Genomic DNA, 24,338 nt, shown 5'->3' with positions numbered 1-24,338 from the left:
GGCCAGTGGAAATGTTTATTAAGATTTAACATTTTGCCTTTAATGGGGAAAGGTTATTAAAATAATATTTTGTAGTGTTTAAGATGAAAATGTCTAATGACTTAAGACTCGGTGGTCATGTGATTTTAATATATTCTTCTCCACAGATGAGATTCTATCCAATTCAACTCATTCTACCTTCAAGAATCAGTCTGAGCTAAATAAAGAAAATAAAAAACCAGTTCCCAAATTTGACAAATGTTCAGAAGCAGGCTCTTGTAAGAATTTGTCTTTAGATCAATTAGAAGACGGGGAAATTAGAAGTGATGATGAAAAGTCAGTAGCTCAGAAACACCTGGAAACAAGCGCAGGACCTAGAGCTTCTGCTGAGGTGCCGGCGGGGAAGAGCAGCCCAGGAAACAGGAGGAGCACTGCGCATGTGCCTAAGGACCACAAGCGGACTGTTGTAAAACTCCCTCAGGACAGTTTCACATCTAGTAAGAGACCAAATGAATCTAGGTCCTCGGGCACTGAAAGGAAAAGTAAAGCAGTGAGCGTCTCCAGCTTGGAAAAAATTCTTCCACTTATTCTTGCACCCTCTTCTTTGTGGGAGGTTATGCACATGTTACGGATGCTAGGAAAACATGTAAGGAAAAGTTACATGAAATTCAAGATGAAATTTTCATTGAGACAGTTTCATAGAATTATTGAATCAGCAATTTTGAGTTTCACATCACTAATTAAATACCTTGACTTGTCTAATATCTGTAAGTCAGTAAGCACTTTACAGAAGAATCTTTGTGAAGTTATAGAATCTAACCTTAAGCAAGTGAAGAAGAATGGCATAGTTGACCGCTTATTTGAACAGCAGCAACCAGATATGAAAAGGAAATTGTGGAAATTTGTAGATGAACAACTTGATTATTTGTTTGAAAAGCTTAAAAAAATCTTAATAAAGTTTTGTGATTCTGTAAACTTTGGAAGTGACAATAGTGAAGGAAAACTTGGAAAAAAATACAAAGAGAGAACCCAACATTCAAGTTGTCAGAAGGGGATTGTGAACAACACCAAGGAAGCACAGAGAGAAAAAGTGCAAACGTCAGAAAATACCATGAATTTTAAATCCTCACTGGGATGTGAAAAGTTTGAAGAAAAACATGAAGACCAAAGCAGCACCAGTAGTAGCACAGTAAAGCATGGTGTCAAAAGAACTGTTAGCACTTGTCCAGGTAGTACAGTGAACTCTGAATGTAAAGAACAGTTTCTGGAAGGGAACTGCCCAAGCACCCCCAAGCCAGGAAAGAATGAAGGAAATACCGTGGAAGAGGCCCATGTGTTACAGCATGCAGGTGCTAAGCCTGAGCGGAGCTTTGAGATCCTTACTGAGCAGCAGGCATCCAGCCTTACTTTTAACTTAGTGAGTGATGCACAGATGGGTGAAATATTTAAAAGTTTGCTACAAGGTTCTGATCTGTTAGACAGCAGTGTTAATGGCACTGAAAAGACAGAGTGGGAATTAAAGACTCCAGAGAAACAGTTGCTAGAGACTCTCAAGTGTGACTCTGCACCAGCTTGTACAACAGGAGAGCTCGTTTCAGAGGGGGTGTCTCCATGCCCAAAAATGGTCAGCGATGATAATTGGTCTTTATTGTCATCTGAAAAGGGCCCGTCTCTATCTTCAGGACTTTCACTGCCGGTTCATCCTGATGTACTTGATGAAAATTGTATGTTTGAGGTATCTTCTAACCTTCCTTTAAGCAAAGATAATGTGTACAGCTCAGAAAAGAGTAAGCCCTGCATTTCTTCCATACTCTTAGAAGATCTTGCGGTCTCTTTAACAGTACCGTCACCTCTGAAGTCAGATGGCCATTTGAGTTTCTTAAAGCCTGAAGTTTCGTCAACTTCAACCCCTGAAGAAGTTCTCAGTGCACATTTTAGTGAAGATGCTTTGCTTGAGGAAGATGATGCATCTGAACAGGACATTCATCTCGCTCTGGAGTCTGATAACTCAAGCAGTAAGTCAAGCTGTTCATCATGGACAAGCCGGTCTGTTGCTCCAGGCTTTCAGTACCACCCTAATTTGCCTATGCATGCCGTCATAATGGAAAAGTCCAATGATCATTTCATTGTGAAAATACGGCGAGCAGCACCATCTACTTCCCCTAGCCTTAAACATGGCGTGGAACCTGAGGAGTCATTGACATTTTTGCCTAGAACTGAAAAAGACGCTGATGCGGCACCAGAGAAAGAACCCACTCCACTTCAGAATACAGTTCTTAAGTCTGTTGAGGACTTGGAAAATTCTGACGGAAATGTTGATAATAGCAAACCAACTCATGAAGAGCCAAACTCTATTGTACAAACACAGGTTCCAGATATATATGAATTTCTTAAAGATGCCTCAAGTAAGGTAGAGCATTGTGATCAAGGAGTTGATGATTGTTTCAAGTTGCATCAAGTATGGGAACCAAAAGTTTCTGAGAACCTTCAAGGATTGCCTTCAGTGGAAAAAATCCCACGCTCTGTTGATGATCATCTTCCTAATATACACATAGACCTAACAAAAGATCCAGCCACTGAGACTAAAAACTTGGGGGATCTCATGGAAGTAACAGTTTTAAATATTGACCACTTGGAATGTTCTGGAACCAACTTAGATCAAGATTCACAGATAATTGGTGGTTCTTTACAGCCTGATACTATAGATGCTTTTATTGATTTGACACATGATACTTCAAACGAGGGAAAAAATGAAGGTAATGAACCTGTGTCAGCTGGTGAAGACTTGGAATGCCAGGTGATCTGTATAGATGAGGAGAACCACAAAGAAGCAAAGATGGGAAGGGCAAGCAGTCCTGTAGAGTGCTTTGTTGAAGAAACTTGCATTGATTTGACCCCAGAGTCTCCTGGCTCATGTGAAATAAAGAGACTTCCTTTAAAACCAGAGCCACCATTAAACCTGGATTGTGTAGAGTTGCCTGGGACTCTGGGTAATGTTCACAAGAAGAGAAAAAACAGTCCTGGGCTAAATCATTCATCTCAGAAAAAACAAAGACGGGAAATAGACTTAACCAGTAATGAAAAGACCAAGAGACTTCCTCAGGATTGTGATGGAAATGGGGATGCTCACAGAAAGCAAGCCAGCAAGAAGAGGGAGCCTGCGGTAGATGACACCACACCCTTGTCATCAGAGGCCAGCCCAGGGGCGAAGGCTTCAGCAACAGCACTTGCTACTTTTCCAGCAAGCCTTTCTGCAAAGAATGTTATCAAAAAGAAGGGAGAAATTATAGTTTCATGGACAAGGTAATATTTTTCAGAAATGTTTTAAATCATTAGGAATTTTTGAAAAGTTGTCAGTCTGTAATCTGTCATTTCCTGAGAATTCTGTTGCATCCTAAATAAGGAGCATGATGAATTGATTACTTTAGAAGTGGCCAACATGGGACTGGAGGCCTGGCTCAGTGGTTAAGAACACTTTCTCTCACATAGGACTTGACTTTGGTTCCTAGGCCCACATCAGGTGTCTCACAACTCCAGTTCCAGGTGAACCAATGTCTCTGGCATCTGAGAACATCTGAACTTGAATGCAAACACTCAGAGACTCTCTCTCTCTCTCTCTCTCTCTCTCTCTCTCTCTCTCTCTCTCTCTCTCTCACACACACACACACACACACACACACACACACACACACACAATTTAAAAAAGAAAAATGGCCAAAGTTAGTTGACAATGTATTTTGGAGTACAATGTAGCTGTGGTGTAAAACAATCTAAATAAATAATAGCTTTTATCCAGAGGTGTGAATGTTCCCTCTTAATAGAGCTACTTATTGTGGGCTTTATTTCTTTTGGTTGCGATGTGATTTGTTTTGGTTTTGAGACATAAACTCACTCTGTAACCCTAAGTGGTCTGGAACCCATCCAGCTGCCTCTTTTTCTAAGTGCTGTGATTAAAGATATGAGCTACCACATGCTGGCTGGTTCGCTTTTGGATTAGGCCTCACTGTAGCACATACTGGTCTCAAACTCAGGATCCCCCTGCCTCAGCTTCCTGGGTATGAAGATAAGTCTCCACAGTGGGTTTTTTTTTTATAAAAGCTTTTTTTAAAATAGTTTTATATACTTGTGTTTCATGTGCACTAGTGTTTTGCCTGCATGTGTGTCTGTGTAAGCGTGTCAGATCCCCTCAACAGGAGGTACAGTTAATGAACTGTTCTGGGGTTGCTGGGAATTAAACTAACCTGGGTCCTTTGGAGGAGCATCCAGTGCTCTTAACCGCTGAACCACCTCTCCAGTCCTGGTTTCATTACTTTTAGCTTCCCTTTTTCTATTAAAAAATTCTTTCACTTGGAAGGAAATTCTTATAAACACCATTTAGAAAGGAGTGACAGATGTGAAAGTCGTGAAAGAAAGAGTAGGGTGCATAATCGATGTTTCTAAGCTGTTTCGTAAACAGAATGTACTTGGAGGCTTATGTGACCTTTTAAAGAGTCCGGTATGCGTTCTTTGGTGTGGCTTACCACATCGTTAATCCTATCCCTCAGGTAGAGAGTTTGGTCTCCATAGAGAATTCCAGGCTAGCTAGAGCTGTGTAGAGAAGACCCAGTCTCAAGAAAGGAAAAAAATATTAGATTTTTTTCTTTTTGGTAACATCTCAACTAAATAAGTTTTTTGTAGTTTTAATATATAATTTAAATTTTTAAAATTTATTTTCTGTGTAGAGAAATAAGTTGGGTGGAAGCATGACTGAGGCAAATGTTCTCCGTCAGTCACCAGGGCCTAGTTTGTGTCCTGACCAGGTCTAAAGGGTAAGGAGGAGGGGCAAATTGCAATTTTTTTTGGAGCCTTTGCAATAGAAAATTTGGGAAATACGAACTCAAAGAGTAAAATAATGTGTAGTTATGTATCGTTGATAGCATTGCTTGTTTTGGCATATATGTACTTTTATTATAGATCTTACTGAAAATGGTGTTTCTGTTGAACGCTATGAAGACAGTGGGATTTATTGCCTTTCTCTATAAACATATAAAGCTAAATAACAACCTTTCCCCCTCAGAAATGATGACCGAGAAATTTTACTAGAGTGTCAGAAAAGAATGCCATCCCTGAAAACATTCACATATTTAGCTGTGAAGCTGAATAAAAATCCAAATCAGGTAATTATTCAGATTTTACATTTTATTATTATCAAAGATGTTGTTGCCTGACTTACTTCGATTTATTAATTTTTTTTACTTAATTTTGTGCTGGGGATTAAATGCATGCTGGGCAAGAACTCTACTATTGATCTCTATTCCCAGCCCCAAATTTAAATTACTAAAACACAAAGATATTTATTTGGCTATCTTTCTTAAAAATATTGCTTCCTGTAGTACTGTTAGTTTTGTGATTGTATAAGAAATGATTAAAAATGATCTGAATTCCCCCTTCCATCTATATTTTTTTTCAAGGAACTAGATAGTAATGTTTCTTTATTAAATAAGATTTAGTATTGAGAATTAAAGCAAAAGGTGTGACAGAGAGAGACAGACAGACAGAAAAACAGACAGACTGATTGACTGATTGACTCTGACTAGGAGACTTGAGTAGCCTAGACTTGTCTTGAATTTACTGTGGAGCCAAGGATGATCTTGAATTTTAGATCTTTCGTCCTCTACCTCAAGATTCCTGGGATTACAAGCATGCACCACCATGCCTAGTCTATGTATTGCTGGGGATTGAATTCCAGCCTTTTATGTGCTAGGCAGCATTCTCTGTTAAATAAAATATGTCCCCATCTCTGAAGATGTTTTATTTTTCTAAGCATTATTTTATCTCTATTATTTATGATAATTGTGTACTGTTTGTATATGTTTTATGAAAGTATTCATCAAAGCTTTAAAAAATGAGTATATTTCTAATAGTTTTTAATTTTTCAGGTTTCAGAGAGGTTCCAGCAGCTAAAGAAGCTCTTTGAGAAGTCAAAATGCAGGTAGTAGTAGGTTCATCACAGGAAGCTAATGCTGTAAGTGCTGGGTCCTGTCTTTGTGCATGTCACAACCTTAGTCACTGGAGGTCTCAGGGTGGGTGTAGAAAATGATTACAACAGCTAATGTCTCCTTACCTGCAGAGCTCTTGTAGTGATCACCAGTGCAGGCCAGATCAGTATGGCTGGCTCTTCAGCTTAGTGTTTGCAGATAAGTCATTAATTGCTGAAATCCAATAATAAAATGTGTTTTAATTAATGAATTATCAGTAGTGCTGGGGATCAAACTTAGTGCCTTGTGCTTATCTACCACTAAGCTATACCCCAGCCCAAAACATTTTCCTATAGAAGAAGAATAAGAAACATAGCAATTTTTCACAACCATTGAATACATTATAGAATCTGCTCTCTGTCTGTCTGTCTGTCTCTTTCTCTCAGAGGGTCTCACTATGTAAGGCCATTTACCCTTGGTCTAGCTGTGCTAATCAGCCTGGCCTTGAATGCAGAGATCTGCCTGCCTCTGCTTCCTGAGTTGGGGATTGAAGATGTGTGCCACCGTACCTGGACTCACTTTTTTTCTCTTTTCAAATGTATTTGGATATTTTGCCTGCATGTATATATGTGTATTACGTGTGTACCTGCTGCCTGAGGAGGCCAGAAGAGGGTGTTAGATCCTCTGGAATTGGAGTTGTGAGCTACTATGTGAGTTCTAGGAATCCATTCTGCATCTTCTAAAAGAGCAGCCAAATTTTGTTCTTTTAAAGACAGGGTCTCTCTTTGTAACCCTGGCTATGCTATAATTTATTATGTAGACCAAGCTGGCCTGATTCTCACAGTGATTCTCCTGGCTATACCTCTGGAGAACTGGGATTAAAACCTGACTTAGCAAATACTGTTAACAACTGAGCCATCTCTTCAGCCCTCAAGCCTCACATATTTTGTGCTTTTTTCTTTTTAGACTCATTTTATCTTTAATTATGTATATGCTTGTGTGTCTGTGCTTGTGTTTATACATGAGTGCCAGTGTCCTTGGAGGCCAGAAGTGTCATAATCCTCTAGATTTGGAGTTAGAGGTGGTTGTAAACTACCCAATGTTAGTGCTAGGAAATGAACTGGAGTCCTCTACAAGAGCAGTAGATGCTCTTAACTAATGAGCCAGCTCTCCATTTCCTGTATTTTGGATTTTTATGGAAGGAAAAAATATTATAATATTTAATGCATCTTTGTATTTTTCACTTTGCTTCTTACCAAAATTAATTGATTGCAAATATCAAATTTTAATGCTAAATAAGGTGGTACATCCTTGAGATTCTAGCACTTGGGAAGCCGAGGCAGGACGCTCAAGTTTGAGGTCACTCTGAGCTACATAGTAAGTTCAATGCCAGCTTGAGCTACAGTGTAGTGCTGTCTCAAAAGCATCTCAAAAAGAAAATTCGAAATTGGATTAAACTTGAGTTAAATCTAAATGGCTATCATATTGGTGAGTAGGTAGGTAAAGGCACTTACTGCCAAGATTGAGACCAGAGTTTGCTCTGCAGACCCCTCTCGGGAGAAGGAGAAAACCGGCTCCTGTAAGTTGTCTTCTGAGCCTGACACGTGTGCTATTGCATACATGCCCCACCTTCTCCTCCTGCACAAAAATAAATACATGTAAACATCTTAGGAAAGAAGCCATATTTCTATATAGATCTTATGTGAAGGGCTTAAATAGTTTTCAGTTATCTGTCTATTTCTAGCCTATTATTTTTTTTAGTTTGAATCATCAATTTTTAGTCCCTACTATGTCTGATATTCAAATATCCATTTTCTTTGAAAACAATTGATTTTCTAGTGAGATTTTCAAAAGATAATAGTTTATTATGAAATTAAGTTTCTATTTGTATAGTTTAGAATATAAGACACTATAGAACTTTTAAGCAGTAGTATAAAGCATGCAATGACATTGCTGTCTGTAACTCCAGTTCTCAGGGATCTGACACCCTCACACCAATGCACATAAAATATAGTTAAAATAATAAATGATTTTAAAAAACGGGCATACCAGAAACCCCTCAGGCATAGTGGGGTACATTTTTAATCCCAGCACTCGGAGGCAGAGGCAGGTAGATCTCTGTGTGTTCAAGGCATATCTGGTGTACAGAGTGAGTTTCAGAACAGCCAGGGCTACACAGAGAAACCCAGTTTTGAAAATGAAAAACCCAATTATAATGTCAGTATTTTCTTCCATTACAGATGAGTTGCTGGATTTCACGGCGTTTCATTAATATTTCTTCTACACAGAAGCTATGAGTCCTCGTGTTTTAAATGAGGAACTAGGTGGAAGTTGTCTCAACTTTGATGACAAGATGATCATCTACATTTTTTTTACTTACCTAGTCATCGTGCTTGACTTATTCAGATCAACAGTCTGATTCGCTTACCTGTTACTGGTCAAAATATTTATTTTTAATCATTAAAATTTATCAAAATGAAAGAATAAAAGCAACAAGGATGACATACTGAAACCTTAGTTTTGATATTGGATGAAATAACTTTAGATTAAAAAATTTTGTAGCATTTTAAACGTAATGACTTTCACCTTTCTATTCAATTTTGTTTTTATAATTGTCTCATTTTGGAAAATTGTGAAATAATTTAAATAGCATATATGTATATATGTATAATTATTATGTTGTAAAATATTATGAATGTATGTGTCTTTGTATATGTATTCACATAAATGGCTTTGCTAGCCAAGGGTTTTTTTTTATCTGTATGAAACATTTTGTATAAACTCTGCTTTCAGTAACAGTCATGTATAATAAAAACATGTAAAGTCCTGTTTTATTTTTACTAGAATGCTTCTTTTATTGTGTTTAGGTAATTCTGAAGTAGGTAATACTCCAAGGGAGATGGGGAACTATTTGAAGTGTTTTGGGATGAGAGTGTAACTGGCTCATTTTCTGTGCGTGGGTTCATTAGATTCTGTTGCCATCACCTGCTTTCTTGCATCATGTATTGATATTGTGAACCCTGCCTCTCCTGCAGATGTGCTCACAGATAGAATTCAGTCAACACAAAAAGTGTCAGTTTAGAGAAAACTGGTATAAGGATTGATTCATCCTGGATGCCCCCTTCTAGTCTCATGAAAGTGGTGGATTATAATCTACTCCCTAGACTCCAAAGTGGTGCCTTCCACATAGAACTTTCTGCTAAAATGTTCACAAGGGAAGTCCTACCTTAAAAGATTGCTTGATAGATGAGAAACTTGAATAATAAACTGTTTTTGTAGTGTGAGAGCTTGGCCCCTTTCTTCTCTGAATATCCAACATAACTAGAGGCCTGGTTGCAGATCATTCTCCAGTGCATGTCATCCTCTCCCACCAGCCAGGTAAATGAATTCATAAAGTAAAATGATTGCAAAGAGATGATACTGGTTCAAAAGAAAATAACAAACCAGACTAAAGAAGTCCTTTGGAATTTCAATGAAGTTAAATAGTGAAAGGAGAGACTTTGAGGTAAGAATGATAAATAGGATAGTGCTACATTTGAAACACTAAAAAATGGGGACTGGAGAGGCGACTTGAGGGTTAAAAGCATGCACTTACTTGTCTTAGGGTTTCCATTCACTGATCAGACACCATGACCAGAGCAAATTGGGGACTAAGTTCCATGAACAGTTCATCTAAAGCAGTTAGGGCAGGAACTCAAAGTGGAGGCAGGAGCTGATGTAGAGGCCAGGAAGGCTTTTTTATTTATTGGCTTGTTCCTCATGTCTTGTTCAGTCTTCTCTGGGCTTGGACCACAATAGGCTGTGCCCTCCAGTATGAATCACTAACTTAAAAAATGCCCTACAGGCTTCCTGTCAGCCAATCATAATAGAGTTAAGGTCTCAGTGAGATTCCTTCCTTCTGCTCAGATACTCTGGCAGGTTTCAAGTTGACATACAGCTAGTCAGGACATTGCTCTTGTAGAGGACCCCGTTATGGGTTCCAGCACTTACTTGACTGCTCATGAGCTGGGTGCACACCTTTAGTCCCAGAACTAAGGAGACAGAGGCAGGCACATCTTTGGGAGCTCAAGGTTAGACAGAAACTCTCAAAGAAAGAAAGAAAGGAAAACGACATGACTGGTCAAGACTACCTGTCATTTCAACTCTAGGGGACCCAGGCTCTTTTCTAGCCCCTATTGGCTTCTGTGTATGTATGTTCACCTAAACTCAGGCAAGTCTATATGGATACACTTTTAATAGCTTTTGGGAGGCAGAGTCAGGTGGATCTCTAAATTTGAGCCCAGTCTGGTGTACAAATCAAGTTTCAGAACAGCTAAGGATACATACTGAGAACCTTTCTCAAAAAAAAAAATAATAATCAGAGTTCCTCCAGACACGACTCTGGCTAAGAGTACTTCGAGTGATCCCTGTGTGCCGCGCCAGCACAGCAACTGTAGTTCTGAGCAAGGGACGTCAGGATTAACACACAGCACAACTTCAAGTTCTGCAGACAAGCCTTTATTCCACTTTCTCACACAGTATATATAGCCCTCAGCAGGGGAAGCCGAGCCAGCAAGAAGCTCATCATCGTAGGGGTAAACATCTTTAGAAACATGGCTGAAAACAACAGATTGTTTTGTTCTTGTTTTTGCTCTTGTTTCTGGAACAACCAACCACAGGAGTGCAAAACTGATCAAGTGGGGGTGGGAAGGCCTGTCCTCAAGGGACCCAATACCTGTGTGCTGAAATGAACGTAGATCCTCTGAAAGACAAGTGCTCTGTTAACCATTGATCCATTTCCCAGGCCCCCAAATAAATCTTTAAAAAGTAAATATATGTAAAGCATGAGTATGTTGAAAATCCAGGTTGAGAAACTCCCATGAGGAAGCCAAAAGAAAAAAAGCATAATTAACTAATATAGGGGACAGAAATAGACAGGCTGATATTGAAATAATAGACCAAAAAGTTTAAATAGAAATACTTACATGTTACCAAATGAGAGATAGAATACATCTGCACAGATGCTGACATTTGTGATTAAAGACAGTAAGAAAATATCTTAAAAGTTTTTGAAGTGGTAGATTAAAATTGCATACATTTAAATTCTTTGTGTGGGTTTCAGAGATTGAAATTTGGTTGCCAGATTTGGGGAAAAGCACCTTTTACCCTCTGAGCCATCCTGAAGGTTCTCCCTTTCTAAAATAGAGAGCCAGGCACTTGATGGTCCATGCCTTTAATCATTCAGGCAGAGGCAGGCAGATCTCAATGCTGGCCTGGTCTAGAGAGAGTTCCAAGACAGCCAGGGCTACCCAGAAACTCTGTTTCGATAAGTCTGTTTGCGTATGTGTGTCTGCTGTACACCACATGTATGTACGTGCCAGAGAAGCTAGAAGGGGGCATTGGATTCCCTGGAGATAGAGATGGTTGTAAGCTACCCTATATGTTGGTATTGGGCTTCTTTCATGTAAATTCTCTCTTCTAGATGACGTTTTGTTTGACATCATTTGTTTAGTTTATTTACTAATATGACCTTCATATTAGTAGTTAAATTCTGTGTAGTCTACATTATTTTTTCCTGAATCATCATCATTATTATGGTGTGTAGAAGCCCACATAGGCCATGACTACAAAAGGAAGTCACAATTCAACTCTGGAATTGATTCTTCCACATTCACATGGGTCAATCAGGCTTTATCGTCACGAGCTTTTACTCAAGAAGTCATCTCGCTGACCTTTTTTGTTGTTGTTTTTGTTTGTGTTTGTTTTTTTCTGAGACAGGATTTCTCTGTGTACCAGCTTTGGCTGTCCTGGAGCTCACTCTGTAGACCAGGCTGGCCTCGAACTCAGAGATCCGCCTGCCTCTGCTTCCTGAGTTGTAGGTTTAAAGGCCATCAAAGCCCAGCTATTTCCAGTATTTGTAAGAAGAATGCAACTGGGCGGCGGTGGCGCCCTCCCTTCATCCCAGTATTTCGGAGGAGGAGACTGGCAGGTCTCTGTGAGTTCGAGGCCAGTTTGAGCTACAGAGCGAGTTCCAGGACATAGGGAAACCCTGTCTCGAAAGACAAAACAAAACAAAAAAGTGCATCAAGGGTTCTTCTCTCACAATAAGGCACTCTTCTGTGGGCGATAATCTTGGACAGCGAATCTGCTTATCCTTCACTTCTAATCCCGTTGGGAAAAATCGGTTTGTTTTTTTTTTCGGGTCGTGCACTGATAACCCATCAGTTATCCTGAAAGCCTCAAAAGCCATTTCCGCCTCACTTCCTACTAGCAGCGTCCCCGCCGTGACGCATTTCCGCCGAGGTGGGCGTAGCAGCAGTAGCGCCGCCGCAGTGGCCGCCGCAGGTTGATGACGTCGGTGGAGTCCTTCACCACGTGTGCGTCCGCTCGCCGGTTTTAGGGGCTTTCCTTGCTGATCCGTTTTCGGCGGCGACTCCGCGGCCCACAGCGGCCGGGAGACCATGGAGCACCTCTCCGTGGAGCTGCTGGCCGGGCCTCTGAGGCTAATCGCCGACAAGAACGAGAAGAGCTGCGGCGAGCTGACCAGGTTCCTGACCAAGGCGGTGAGCACGGGCGAAGGGAGGCGGGCCCCGGGCCGGGGAGCTCGGGTGTCCCCAGAAAGGGCCTTTGTTATTCGGGGTTAGCTCCCGTTCCCTGCCCGGCCGGCGCTCAGACCGTGGTGGGGAGCGTGCACTTTCCGAAAGGAAGAGAGTTGGTTTTTCTGCGAGGCTGCGTCTGTGTGCTCTAGACACGTGCATTGCCTGCGCCGCCCCTTCCTTTCCCCACCCCTCGTTTGCTTGCGGCATGTTTTTCTTTCTGACTTTGTCCCTTCTGTTTGGCACATTGACGGGCATCGGTAGCATTTTTCCCAGGGCGCAAGTCTCAGTGAAGAACTGAGACAGATAAATCTGGTCTCAGCATCAAGGGAGTTTGCATCGATTTCAGAGTCGGTTCGTAAGCATACAAACAACTGAAGTTCAAAACAGATACCTAACTTTGGGAATTGGATGGTGAAAATAATTTTTTTTTTCCAAATAGGTCTTGGGTTTTCAAGAGCCCTGCCTTCTTGACTACTGTCAGAGTTGAGCATCCTTACTAGCAACTTTTCACTTTGCCTTTTAATTTCCTTTTATTTTTCCCTACCTACTCAGTCTGTAAGCTTGAGACTTGAAAAGTGTGATTTTAATTTTGTGAAACTCATTCGGTTGCAAATGCATTAGGTACGTAAACACTCCGTTGGTTTTTATCTTGTGGTCGCAAGCCTTTCCCAGTAGTCTTCTGAGACCATCGTGTAACAGATCTTTACATTACGATTCATAACAATAGCAAAGTTACAATCATGAAATAGCATTGAAAATAATTTTATGGTTGGGGATCACCACAACATGAGGAATTGTATTAAAGTATTAAAGGGTCGCAGCATTAAGAAGATTGAGAGCCACTGGCTTAGACTAAAGAACCTGAGTATTTCGGAGCAGAATAGAATTCACCTGAGAAAATTCCGAGAGTTTTTTCTGGGGGCTTGAATCTATGTTCTGCTGCCGAGTTATACCCTCAGTTGAAAGGCATTTTACTTTTTTTTTTCTTTTTTTTCTGAGATGAGGTCTCTGTTATGTAGCTCTTGGTGTCCTGGAACTCGATGTGTAAATTGATTGGCCTACAGCTCACAGGGATCCACAGAGGGCTGGGATTCCAGACATGCCCTACCAGCCTGGACCAAAAGGCATTTCTGATAATGAAACACTAAACTTAGTGACATCTGTCGCCTGAATTCCTGACCTGTGGCTTCCATACCAAAATTGCTGCGGGTCGACTCAGCATGAGTTGGCCCATGCCGTCTAGAGAAAATAAATTTTTGGTGGGTTGATTTTAAAAAAGGGGGATAATTGGTTTAGATGAGCTGACCTTGTGCCAGGAGGGTCTAGGATTACGTCTTGAATTTAGAGTGTAGGTTTTGGGTCTAGAGATCTTAACCTGGGAGAGCATTGCTCAGCATACTGCAGACTTTAGAGTTAACTCTTAGCACCTAAGGAGATTCATGTTTAGGTTTTGGGAGTTGGGTTGAGAATGATTTGTATTCTTTTTTGGGGGTCTAAGATTTTAGGGAGACTAACAAATTCACCGCTCAAGGTAAATATGTGTATTTAAATAATATAGTAATACCAAAAAGCTAGAAAGTTTCCTGGACTTAGGGAGTTTGGGAGAAACTTGTTTATGTCGTCTTCCTGACTTGTCTTTTTTTTTTTTTTAAATATTTATTTATTATGTATACAATGTTCTGTCTGTGTGTATGTCTGCAGGCCAGAAGAGGGCACCAGACCTCATTACAGATGGTTGTAAGCCACCATGTGATTGCTGGGAATTGAACTCAGGACCTTTGGAAGAGCAGGCAATGCTCTTAACCGCTGAGCCATCTCTCCAGCCCCCCTGACTTGTCTTTTGAATTCTAGGCAGTCTCGGGAATCTTTCAGGTTTATTTCTTTCTGTTTTGGAGAATAGCTTAGATATTTTTATTGAGGGTTTGTTATATTTAGATTTCAGCTCTTTTTGTTTTAAATTTGAGGCCGAATCTCCCTATATGTTTGGCAGCCTCAGTGCTGAGGAATCTCCCTATATGTTTGGTAGCCTCAGTGCTGAGGAATCTCCCTATATGTTTGGTAGCCTCAGTGCCGAGGAATCTCCCTATATGTTTGGTGGCCTCAGTGCCGAGGCTACCGTGTTCCCATATGTGCCCCTAGTTTGGAAACAAAAACGCTTCTTTAAAGAGTGATAAAGATGTGGAAATACTGATTCACAATGGAATTTGAGAATTGAACGATTTTTTTATTTTTTAAATCCATCTTAACTGATGACTATCCTAATTCTAAGAGCTAGGTGCCAACTGTTAGTGGATTGGTGGGGTCATTCTGGGGATTGAATGCAAGGTCTCACACTGTACCACTGAGTTAACCTCCCGCCCTCATTCTTTTTTTTTTTTTTTTTTTTTTTTTTTTTTGGTTTTTCGAGACAGGGTTTCTCTATGGCTTTGGAGCCTGTCCTGGAACTAGCTCTGTAGACCAGGCTGGTCCCCAACCGCCCTCATTCTTTGCATGTGCTTAGAACCTGTTTTGTTTGGTTTTTGAGACAGCATCTCATCTCATGCTAACCTAGAATTTACTGTATATCACAGACCCAACTGCCACTGCTTGCTTAGTCCTGGGAGTAAAGGTATGTGCCATCCTGCCTGGTTTTGGTATTACTTTTTTAAAAAATTATTTTCTTTAGAGACAAGTTTCAAAAACCTTGAAGTCCAGACTGGCCTCCAACTTGCCAATTCCTGATTCTTCTGCCTCTATTTTCCAAGCTCTGATTAGAGGTGCGTGTCACTAGGGTGGGCTTCTTCTCAGGCCCTGATTACAGGTGTGTCACTAGGTTGGGCTTCTTGTCAGGGTCTGTGTCTATTTTTATTTTCATTCCCACTGTGATTCCTCCTCAACTTTGATCACTGTATTTACATTTAACACCAAGCATCATAGGTACTGGGACATAGCATAGCTGAAGATTTATTTATTACTTATCTATTTGTTGTTTTTTGTTTGTTTTTTTTGGGGGTGGGTGGGCAAGGGTTTCTCTATAACTTCTCAGGCTGTCCCGGAAGCTTCTTTATAGACCAGGTTGGCCTTGAACTCAAAAACAATCCACCTGCTTCTACCTACTTTAATCCCTGAGTGCTGGAATTAAAGATGTGGGCCACCAGTGCCTGGCTTTGCCTAGCTATTTTTTATTAATTTTTAAAAGTGTGTGGGGTGTGTGTCTGTCTGTCCGTCTGTCCGTCCCCATGTCCATACATTTGTGTATCTTCCTGGAAAGTACCTTTGGGGGGGGGACTGTAGCTTGTAGACAGATTTGCTATGGAGGCGCCAACTCACAAAAGACATGGAGGCTTACTTATGAAAGAAAGCTTGGCCTGTAACTTAGGCTTGTCCCACTAGCTTTTATAACTTAAATTAACGCATTTATGTAAATTTACATCTGGCCTTGTTGCTTTTTAATCTCTCTTCCATCTTGCACCTCCTGTTTCCTCTCTGTCCTCTGGCTTTAGGATAATGGTCAAGTCCTGGCTAGAATATTCTGTGAGGCTGGACATTTCAGCTAACAGTCTTGAAGCTGTTCTGGATGCAGAACTCTGAGGAAACTGCAACAGAGACACTCTGAGAGCTGGATCACCTCAGCCACCCATTTTCATTGTGTCTGGTCCCCTTGCTCTGAAAACATAAGCTTTCGAAGCTAACCTACATATCTGCATTAACACTTGTATGGACTGTGCGTTGTACACAAACCAGCCAAAGATTTTTTTTTTTAGTTTTTTAGCAGATAAAATGTATGTTACCTATCTTGTAGTTTTCTGGGGGTTTATTTTTAATGTCTTTAGCCAGGATTTTCCTGGGAGAAGGAGTTCCCCTGATCAAACCTGATGTATATCAAACTTGAATGAATCTACAGCCTTTCATTTTCTGTGAAAACAAAAGCATAATCTCTTCCCCAAAGCAATACATTTTCTGGCTTCCATATTAAAGTTAAGGCATTTCTAAAGTATCTAGACTGGTTAATCCACAGTTCCTACAGTCCCCTGTTTCTAGATTGGTTAATCCACAGTTCCTCCTACAGTCCCCTGTTTCTAGACTGGTTAATCCACAGTTCCTCCTACAGTCCCCTGTATCTAGACTGGTTAATCCACAGTTCCTCCTACAGTCCCCTGTTTCTAGACTGGTTAATCCACAGTTCCTCCTACAGTCCCCTGTTTCTAGACTGGTTAATCCACAGTTCCTCCTACAGTCCCCTGTTTCTAGACTGGTTAATCCACAGTTCCTCCTACAGTCCCCTGTTTCTAGACTGGTTAATCCACAGTTCCTCCTCCAGTCCCAGCTCCTGGGAGGGAGAGGTTTCTGGTAGGGGCAAGATGAGTAGTGCTGCGAGGATCCACAGGCACCGAGTGAGGCTTGTCCTAGGTTTGAGACCTAATGCTGCTCATGGCAAAGGAACTGAATTAGTGTTTTGTTTTGTTTTGTTTTTCAAGACAGGCTTTTTCTTTGTGGACATGGTTGTCCTGGAACTCAGTCTGTAGATCCAGCTAGTCTTGAACTCAGAGGTTTGCCTGCCTTTGCCTCCAGTGCTGGGATTACAGTGTGCCACCGTGCCCAACTGGTTACTAAATTTTGACAAGAGAGCATCTGAACCACTTTAAAAAAATGTCTTTTTTTCTACTAGATTATTTAATCTTATATTTAGTGTGTGTGGACAGTTTGTAGGGTGTTCTGTCCTTTCACTGTGTGGGTTCTGGAGGTTAAACTCAAGTTGGCCACCTTGGTGGCAATCACCTTTACCTGCCGAGCCATCTCACTGCCTAGTACTTGGTAGTTTAATCTGTGTCTTGAGCTTCCCTCAGACTAGTATGCCTCTTCATCATTTAAATAAAGCCCACTTAAGCTCTGTGAAAGAAAAGTGAGAAAGCAGTGAGACTCTCACTTTACAAAGAAACAGAATTTCACAAGAATGTAGTTACCTGGGTGTTCTGGTAGCCTTGGTTTGGAGGGGAAAACCTTGAACATTTAGTGCTTCTCTGTTGTTCCAGCAGCCAGAAACCAGGATTGCAGGTGCTCTGGCTTGCAGGCTGGGGCACAGAAAGAGGTTTGTTATATAATTGTCCTGTATAACTGCTACCCCCTAGCTGCCCCCTTTTTTCTGTTCTTGCACTTATACGTTCATAGGTTTTAACAATAACATTTTATTTTAGGAATATAATTATTGATTGAATGTTGTGTAGCCAAGAATGATCTTGAACTTCTGATTTTCCTGACTTACCTTCCAAATGCTGGGGTTACATTCATGAACCATCTTCCCCTGTTTATATATGTTGATGAGTGAACTCCTCAGGGCTTCATGAATGCCAGATAAGTCCCCAGCCCTAAATTTTGTTGTTTTAAGATTTACTATGTTGTTCATTCTGTCCTAGAAATTTTGGGCTCAATCCATCCACCCTCTTAGCTCAGTGAGCAGCAGTAACTATATATGTGCTGTTACTCCATTCCTTTCTAGTTTTCTTGCCTTCACACCCCCCCCCTTTACTATGTAGCCCAGGGAGGGTTAAACCTGTAGTCCTCATGCCTCAGCTCCCCTCTGTTGGGAATTGCATGCATGTGCCTTTATGCTTGCCTTCATTATTGAAAATCTCATTAGTAGTTTTATTCATGGTTGGGAATTGAGAAAACGTAAGACAGCACCAGTTTAATGGTTCAGTGTAGCTATCAAAGCTGGGGGTGTGGCCTGTATAGAGGGCTTTGATTCACAGCGCTGCAAAACAATAACTTGTAGCCACCAAAAATAATAGGCAAATCCTGGCCTCTAATACTTTCCAGTGTGATGTCATTTGGAAATGGAGCCTTGCTGCCATAATAAAATTATCCTAGTTTCTTCTCTGTTGCTATGGTAAAACACCATGACAAAAAATAATGTGGCAGAGAAAGAACTTACTCTGGTTCACACCGGAAAGTCCAGTGTGTTGTGACTGTTAACTCAAGGCAGCAGGAGCATGGGCTGTTGGTCAGTGTCCACAGTTGGGGCTCGAGAAGATGAGCGCTGCTGCTTAGTTCTCCTCATTTACACAGTGTACGTCTGCCCAAGGAAGGATCCTACCCCACTTAAGTGACTCTTCACACCTCAGTTAACATAACCACGACAGTCCCTCACTGACACTGAGAGGCCAACCTTGTAGAGAATCCCTCACAAATGTGTCTGAAGGATTGTTCTAGATGAGTCTTGAGGTGATAGGTTTGTCTTGACACTAGGTTTGTCTTGTTACTAACCGTCCAGCCCTGCATCACAAAAGTAAAGATTGAGATCAAAGGACAGAGAGGTGACCTTGGTGATTCCAACCTAGGCTGCCATTGGAGTGCTGGAGCTGAAAGTCAGGGAAGGATTGATAGCCACTGCCAGAAGCCCTGAAGCATCAAGGAAGGCTGATGCTCTCGTAAACCTTTCAGAGGAATGTGCCCTCACCAACCTCAGACTCCAGAAATAAATGAGACAGTATCTTTGTTACTTTAAGCCATAAGTTTATAATAGTATTAAGTAGTACTAGAAGACTAGTTTAATTTTTTCTTCATAAAAGTCTTTCTCAGGGGCTAGGGAGATGGTTCAGTGATTAAGAGCATTTGTTTCTGCAAAGACCCACGTGACAGCCAAGAATTGTAACTCCTGGTCCAGAGAATCTGACCCTCCATTGGCTTTGGTGGGTACCAGGCACATACAAGGTGTGCATGTTTATGTTCAGGCAGAGCACTTACACTTCAAATATATATATATATATATATATATATATTAGGGTTTTTTTCTCTTTAAGACCCCCCCAAGATGACCAAGGAGCTTACTATAGGATAGATCTGAAAATAATCAAAATAAAATTATGTATCTGGCCTGCCAGCTGTCCTAGTTTACCCTAAACATTCTTAGAGCACTTACTTGCATTGATGTTTTTTCTGTATGTATGTCTGTGTGAGGGTGTTGGATCCCCTGGCACTGGGATAACAGGCAGTTGTAAGTGCCATATGGAAGCTGGGAATTGAACTCAGGTCTTCTGGAAGGCAGGTGCTCTTAACTGCCGAGCCTTCTTTCTATGGAGCATTGATTAGCTAAATTGGGTAAAGTCATCTAGCGTAAATCCTATTTTATAATACAGTAGGAACTTGTTAATCACACATTGCAACCTTTATATCCTTTTTTATACTGTGTATCTAGAATGAAAAGAAATACATGGTTTGTTTTGTTTCTGGTAGTGGGTGTTGAGCCTACCCTCATAGGCCAAGTATTTACCACTTAACATACTGTAGGCTCTAAATACAACCTTTTAGTGCTGTAAGATAAGACAATTACTTATCTATCATCTTTTGATTAGCCTTATTGCAATACATAACTAGAAAAGGATTAGATAAAACCAGTACCATTATTCTAAACATGTTATGAAATGGAGCTTAGAACCACACTTCCTCACAGCAGAAGCTGGGCTCACTGTGCACATCTACAATTAACATTACTGGATGGTACAGGTCTTGGTGGGGTGGTGGAAAATTTAGGGATGCTATGGCCAGCTTGGGATACATCACAAGACCATATGTCAAACAAGCAAAGCCTAAAGAAATAAACAAAAAGTCCTGGTGTGGAATCCCTTTTTGGAGACAGGACCTCAACTGTGTAGCTCAGGCTGATGTCAAACTAGTACCCCTCTTTAAAGTGGTCTCTTAGGAACACTTGCTTGTAGGAACATTCCTAGAGTTAAAAAGTGCACTTGCTGCCTCTCAGTGTCATGGCTGAATCTGTTAAATTTCTTTCCCTTTGAGTGATCATTTTCGAAACTTTGTTGTGTTCGCTGTCTTATTTTAAGTTTCTATTGCTGTGATTACCAAAAGCAGTTTGAGGATGATGAAGTCCTAACTTTGGATCAGAGTGTTTGTTTATACCTTCTTTGTAAATTTAAATCTGATTACATTGCTGAACAGTAAGTTCTGCTAACTGGTCTACATATAAGCAGTGTATGTACACACACACACACACATACATACACACATACAGTTTTTTTTATGCTTATGGACATTCTGAGGCCACACAGTAGGATTTTGTGGTTTACCTCTTCATTCATCTCAAAGTATGATTGTTCATACTGGTTTTGTTTTGCTAATTTTAGATTGGTTTATTTTCAGAAATTAATTTTATCTTCATTGTTTTGGAAATTGAACCCAGAGCCCATTGCATTCTAGCTACCAACTCTATATAACTAAGCTGTACCTAAGCTACACTCAGGTCTTAATCCGGTGTAATATTTGTTCACACTGTGAAGATGTATCTCTGCCTGGGGCACCTTCTGATTTTTAATGAAGAACTGAATGGCCAATTGATGGAGGAAGGTCATTGGTTAAATAAAAAGAAACTGCTTGGCCCTCATTGGTTAGAAGATAGGTGGGAGGAGTAAACAGAACAGAACTCTGGGAGGAAGAGGAAGTGAGCTCAGACTCCACAGCTCTCCTCTCCGGAGCAGACGCCTCAGAGAGACGCCATGCTCCCAGCTCCCAGGCAGACGCACGCGATGAAGCTCCGACCCAGGATGGACATAGGCTAGAATCTTCCCAGTAAGCGCACCTAGGGGTGCTACACAGATGAATAGAAATGGGCTAAATTAATACGTGAGAATTAGCCTAGAAGAGGCTAGATAGAAATGGGCCAAGCAGTGATTAAAAGAATACAGTGTCCGTGTAATTATTTCGGGGCATAAGCTAGCCAGGCAGCCGGGGTGCTGGGGACGCAGCCCCGCCGCCCTTATTACTACAGCCAATAGCTAGGCAGGAGAGAATAGGTGGAACTTGTGGAGAGAGAGAAGATTCTGGGAAGAAGAAAGGCAGGGAATCGCCAGTGAGACATGGACCAAGTCAGCCATATAGAATGAAGGAGAGTAAAAAAGCCACATGGTAAAACATAAATTTGTTTAAATATTTATTTATTTATTATGTATACAACATTCTGTCTGTGTGTATGTCTGATGGCCAGAAGAGGGCACCAGACCCCATTACAAATGGTTGTGAACCACCATGTGGTTGCTGGGAATTGAACTCAGGACCTTTGGAAGAGCAGGCAATGCTCTTAACCTCTAAGCCATCTCTCTAGCCCCGGTAAAACATAAATTAATAGAAGCAGGTTAGTTTAATTATAAGAGATAGTTGGGGGACAAGCCTAAGCTAAAGACCGAGCTTTCCTAATTAATAACAAGTCTCTGTGTTATTTGGGTTGGTGGCTGGCAAAACAAAGAGCCTACAAAAAAGCTTACCTTTTTATGTTTGTCTTTTATAGGTGTTCTCCATCATGCCTTGACGTAATCATAGAATTACATTTTCATTTATGAGTAGCAAAGGAGACAGGAGCACTGGGGTTTTACATTCCCTAGACAGTGTTGAGACATTTCAACATTTAGTGTTGAGTGAAGTTACGTATCATTTAAAATGAAATCCTAAGTATTGGTTTTCTTGTCTATAATGTAAGCGGATGGAACTCTTAGTAACAAAATCTAATCTTTTATTGTAGCAGAACCATATTTTGTTTTACTATGAACTCAAGAAATTTAGAAATTAGTGTTTTGATCCTAAGCTAGAACTCCGATCCTTTCAGTACTAAAGAATATTCTTGCTTCTCGATTAGGTGTGGACACCTCAAGATCGCCAGTGTATCCTCAATTCCTTGGCACAGTTGCTCCTGGATAAAGACTATACCCTTTTGCTTGGTCGCCAGTTGCGCCCTATCCTTTTGGATTTGCTGGAAAGAAATGCTGAAGCCATTAAAAGTGGAGGCCAAGTCAACCATGATCTGCATGAGCGTCTCAGTGTGTCAATGAGCAAACTCATTGGTAACCATCCTGATGTTCTCCCGTGAGTAGCAGTTTGATTTGTATTTCTCTGTGAGGTGATAACCTCTTCTCTCAAGTCTAGTGGGGTGGCTCTTGCTGTAACCAAAGCACTGGGGAGATAAGAAGCCTTCAAAGGTCACTGTTAGGCATGTTCATGGTTCACTGCATAAAACTGATAGAGACTCAAACCCAAAATCATGTATTGGAAAGTAGATGAAACCTTTAAAATCATGACAAAAAAATTATTTATATAAAATACAAAAATTAATATATAGATATTTATCTTATAAATCTTATACCTTAAGGAAAGCTGCTAAAGAGTCAATATAAAACGAAAGAATTATAAGATTAGTAGCAATAAAATAGTTCTTAATTTTTTTTCTTCTGTTCCATATCAGGTGGTGCTTCAGATATGAGACGAGATTTTGAATTTCACTTAATAAGCATGCTTGGGGTTTAGGGAAGGATAGAGCCACACATGAACTCTAAAGCCAGTTTTTATTTTCAATTAGACTGGAACTACAAAAAGACCATTTACATTATATGAGAATAGCAGAAATAAAGATTTGGGAACATTTATGAAAGTTTATCCTGTTGGCAATGTGATATACCAGTAGGCCAATTTACTCTGGAGACATTTTTTGCTGGATAATTTGTCCTTTTTCTACAGATGTCTCATTCGCCCAATGGTCTTCAGATTCCTTAGCTGGATCTCTTTATTCTTCTGAAAAGACAAAAACAAAACCCTTCACAAACTCTAATTTTGCGGAGGTTCTCTTTTGGCAAGTTATTTTTGATCAAATGAGAAGCATTTGCTAGTTTTATAGGTTAGTTTAGATTAAACAGTCATGCTTTTTAATTAAGAGGTGTCTCTTGTTCAAACCGAATCTTTATCAATTTTGATGGGATGCATAGCTTCTCCTGTGGATACATCTATCTGCCAGATTTTATTCCTTTGAGTACCCTTTGGGTTATTTCCTGCAGGTGGTGGTGTTTGGTTGTATAATGAATATGTAGGACATTTCCTTATAATTTCTTTGGCTTGTTGGCATGTGACGGAAAGTCCTTTTTTAAACCTTTGCGAAGAACATGATGTATTTTATGAAATTCTGAGGCCTTCAGTACATTTCCAATCAATACGTGATTGATTTCTGCATATCTTGTGCTAGAGAACCTGGCAGGTCCATATGGGATCAGATGTGTGTTATGTGTATGGGATAAATCCTATTCCTGTTTCTGTCTTGTAACTGAATAAATAATAAAGTCAATTCTGTATCGTCTGGTATAAATCTCATTTCAATATGCAAAACAACTCTTTCTGCATATTGTGAATTGGTAAAATCCATTAGTACCATGAGAATTGTATATAATTCTGACTTTTGGGCAGAGTCACAAGGGCTTTTTTCAGTTAACTTAAGTTTTCTGTTTTGTATCTGCCTTTCCAGCTTTATTTGAACCAGTATAGAATGTAAGGACTGCATATGCAGTTACTGGAGAAGCAGAAGGAAGTAGCCTTAGAATTGAAATGTGGTAGCTTGAAAGTACCACTTGGAGTGAGCTTTCATGGCAGAATGTGAGGACTATGTTAGAGGTTCGTTAGGATCATGGGTTAATTAGTTGTCTGTTTTTCCATTGGCATCACTTTATGTTCTTTTGTTGCTGTTTGATATTGGCCTAAAACTCAGAGATCCTACTGCCTCTCCCTTCTGAGTACTAGGACTAAAGGTGTGTGACACCACGCCCAGCTAAAAGCGTACATTATGTGTTCTCTTAAAGATCTCTGTATTCTTTGTTTTTCGAGTCAGGGATTCTCTGTGTAGCCCTGGCTGTCCTGGACCTTGCTCTCTAGGAGATCAGAGTGCTGGGATTAAAGGTGCGTGTCACCACTGCCCAGCTTTTCCTCTGTCTGCTTTAAGATGTATCCTAAGCCCCTAGTTTTACTTCCCTCAGATTCAGTTGAACATTTTTGTTTTGTTCTCTCCTGATTCTGTTAAGTGGCT

General features: G+C 40.5%; 2 protein-coding genes across 6 annotated transcripts in view; both read left to right on the top strand.

Annotated features, from left to right (window-relative positions):
- Window positions 1-8,776, top strand: part of Casp8ap2 (caspase 8 associated protein 2) — a 37,908-nt gene extending 29,132 nt beyond the window's left edge. For all 3 annotated transcript variants that reach the window (XM_075971271.1, XM_075971273.1, XM_075971274.1), the window contains exons 8-11: window positions 147-3,282; window positions 5,036-5,135; window positions 5,898-5,983; window positions 8,177-8,776. In XM_075971271.1, the coding sequence (XP_075827386.1) occupies window positions 147-3,282; window positions 5,036-5,135; window positions 5,898-5,954 (3,293 nt within the window). In that variant the 3' untranslated portion in view covers window positions 5,955-5,983; window positions 8,177-8,776. The remainder of the gene's footprint in view (window positions 1-146; window positions 3,283-5,035; window positions 5,136-5,897; window positions 5,984-8,176) is intronic.
- Window positions 8,777-12,275: 3,499 nt separating this feature from the next.
- The window catches only part of Mdn1 (midasin AAA ATPase 1), a 125,118-nt gene continuing 113,055 nt past the window's right edge, over window positions 12,276-24,338 (top strand). For all 3 annotated transcript variants that reach the window (XM_075971270.1, XM_075971269.1, XM_075971268.1), the window contains exons 1-2: window positions 12,276-12,478; window positions 22,134-22,360. In XM_075971270.1, the coding sequence (XP_075827385.1) occupies window positions 12,377-12,478; window positions 22,134-22,360 (329 nt within the window). In that variant the 5' untranslated portion in view covers window positions 12,276-12,376. The remainder of the gene's footprint in view (window positions 12,479-22,133; window positions 22,361-24,338) is intronic.

This window comes from Microtus pennsylvanicus, chromosome 5, assembly GCF_037038515.1.
Source record: "Microtus pennsylvanicus isolate mMicPen1 chromosome 5, mMicPen1.hap1, whole genome shotgun sequence".
NCBI lineage: Eukaryota > Metazoa > Chordata > Mammalia > Rodentia > Cricetidae > Microtus > Microtus pennsylvanicus.
The sequence above is the reverse complement of the archived record's forward strand: the minus strand, read 5'-3'. Positions and strand labels throughout refer to the sequence as shown.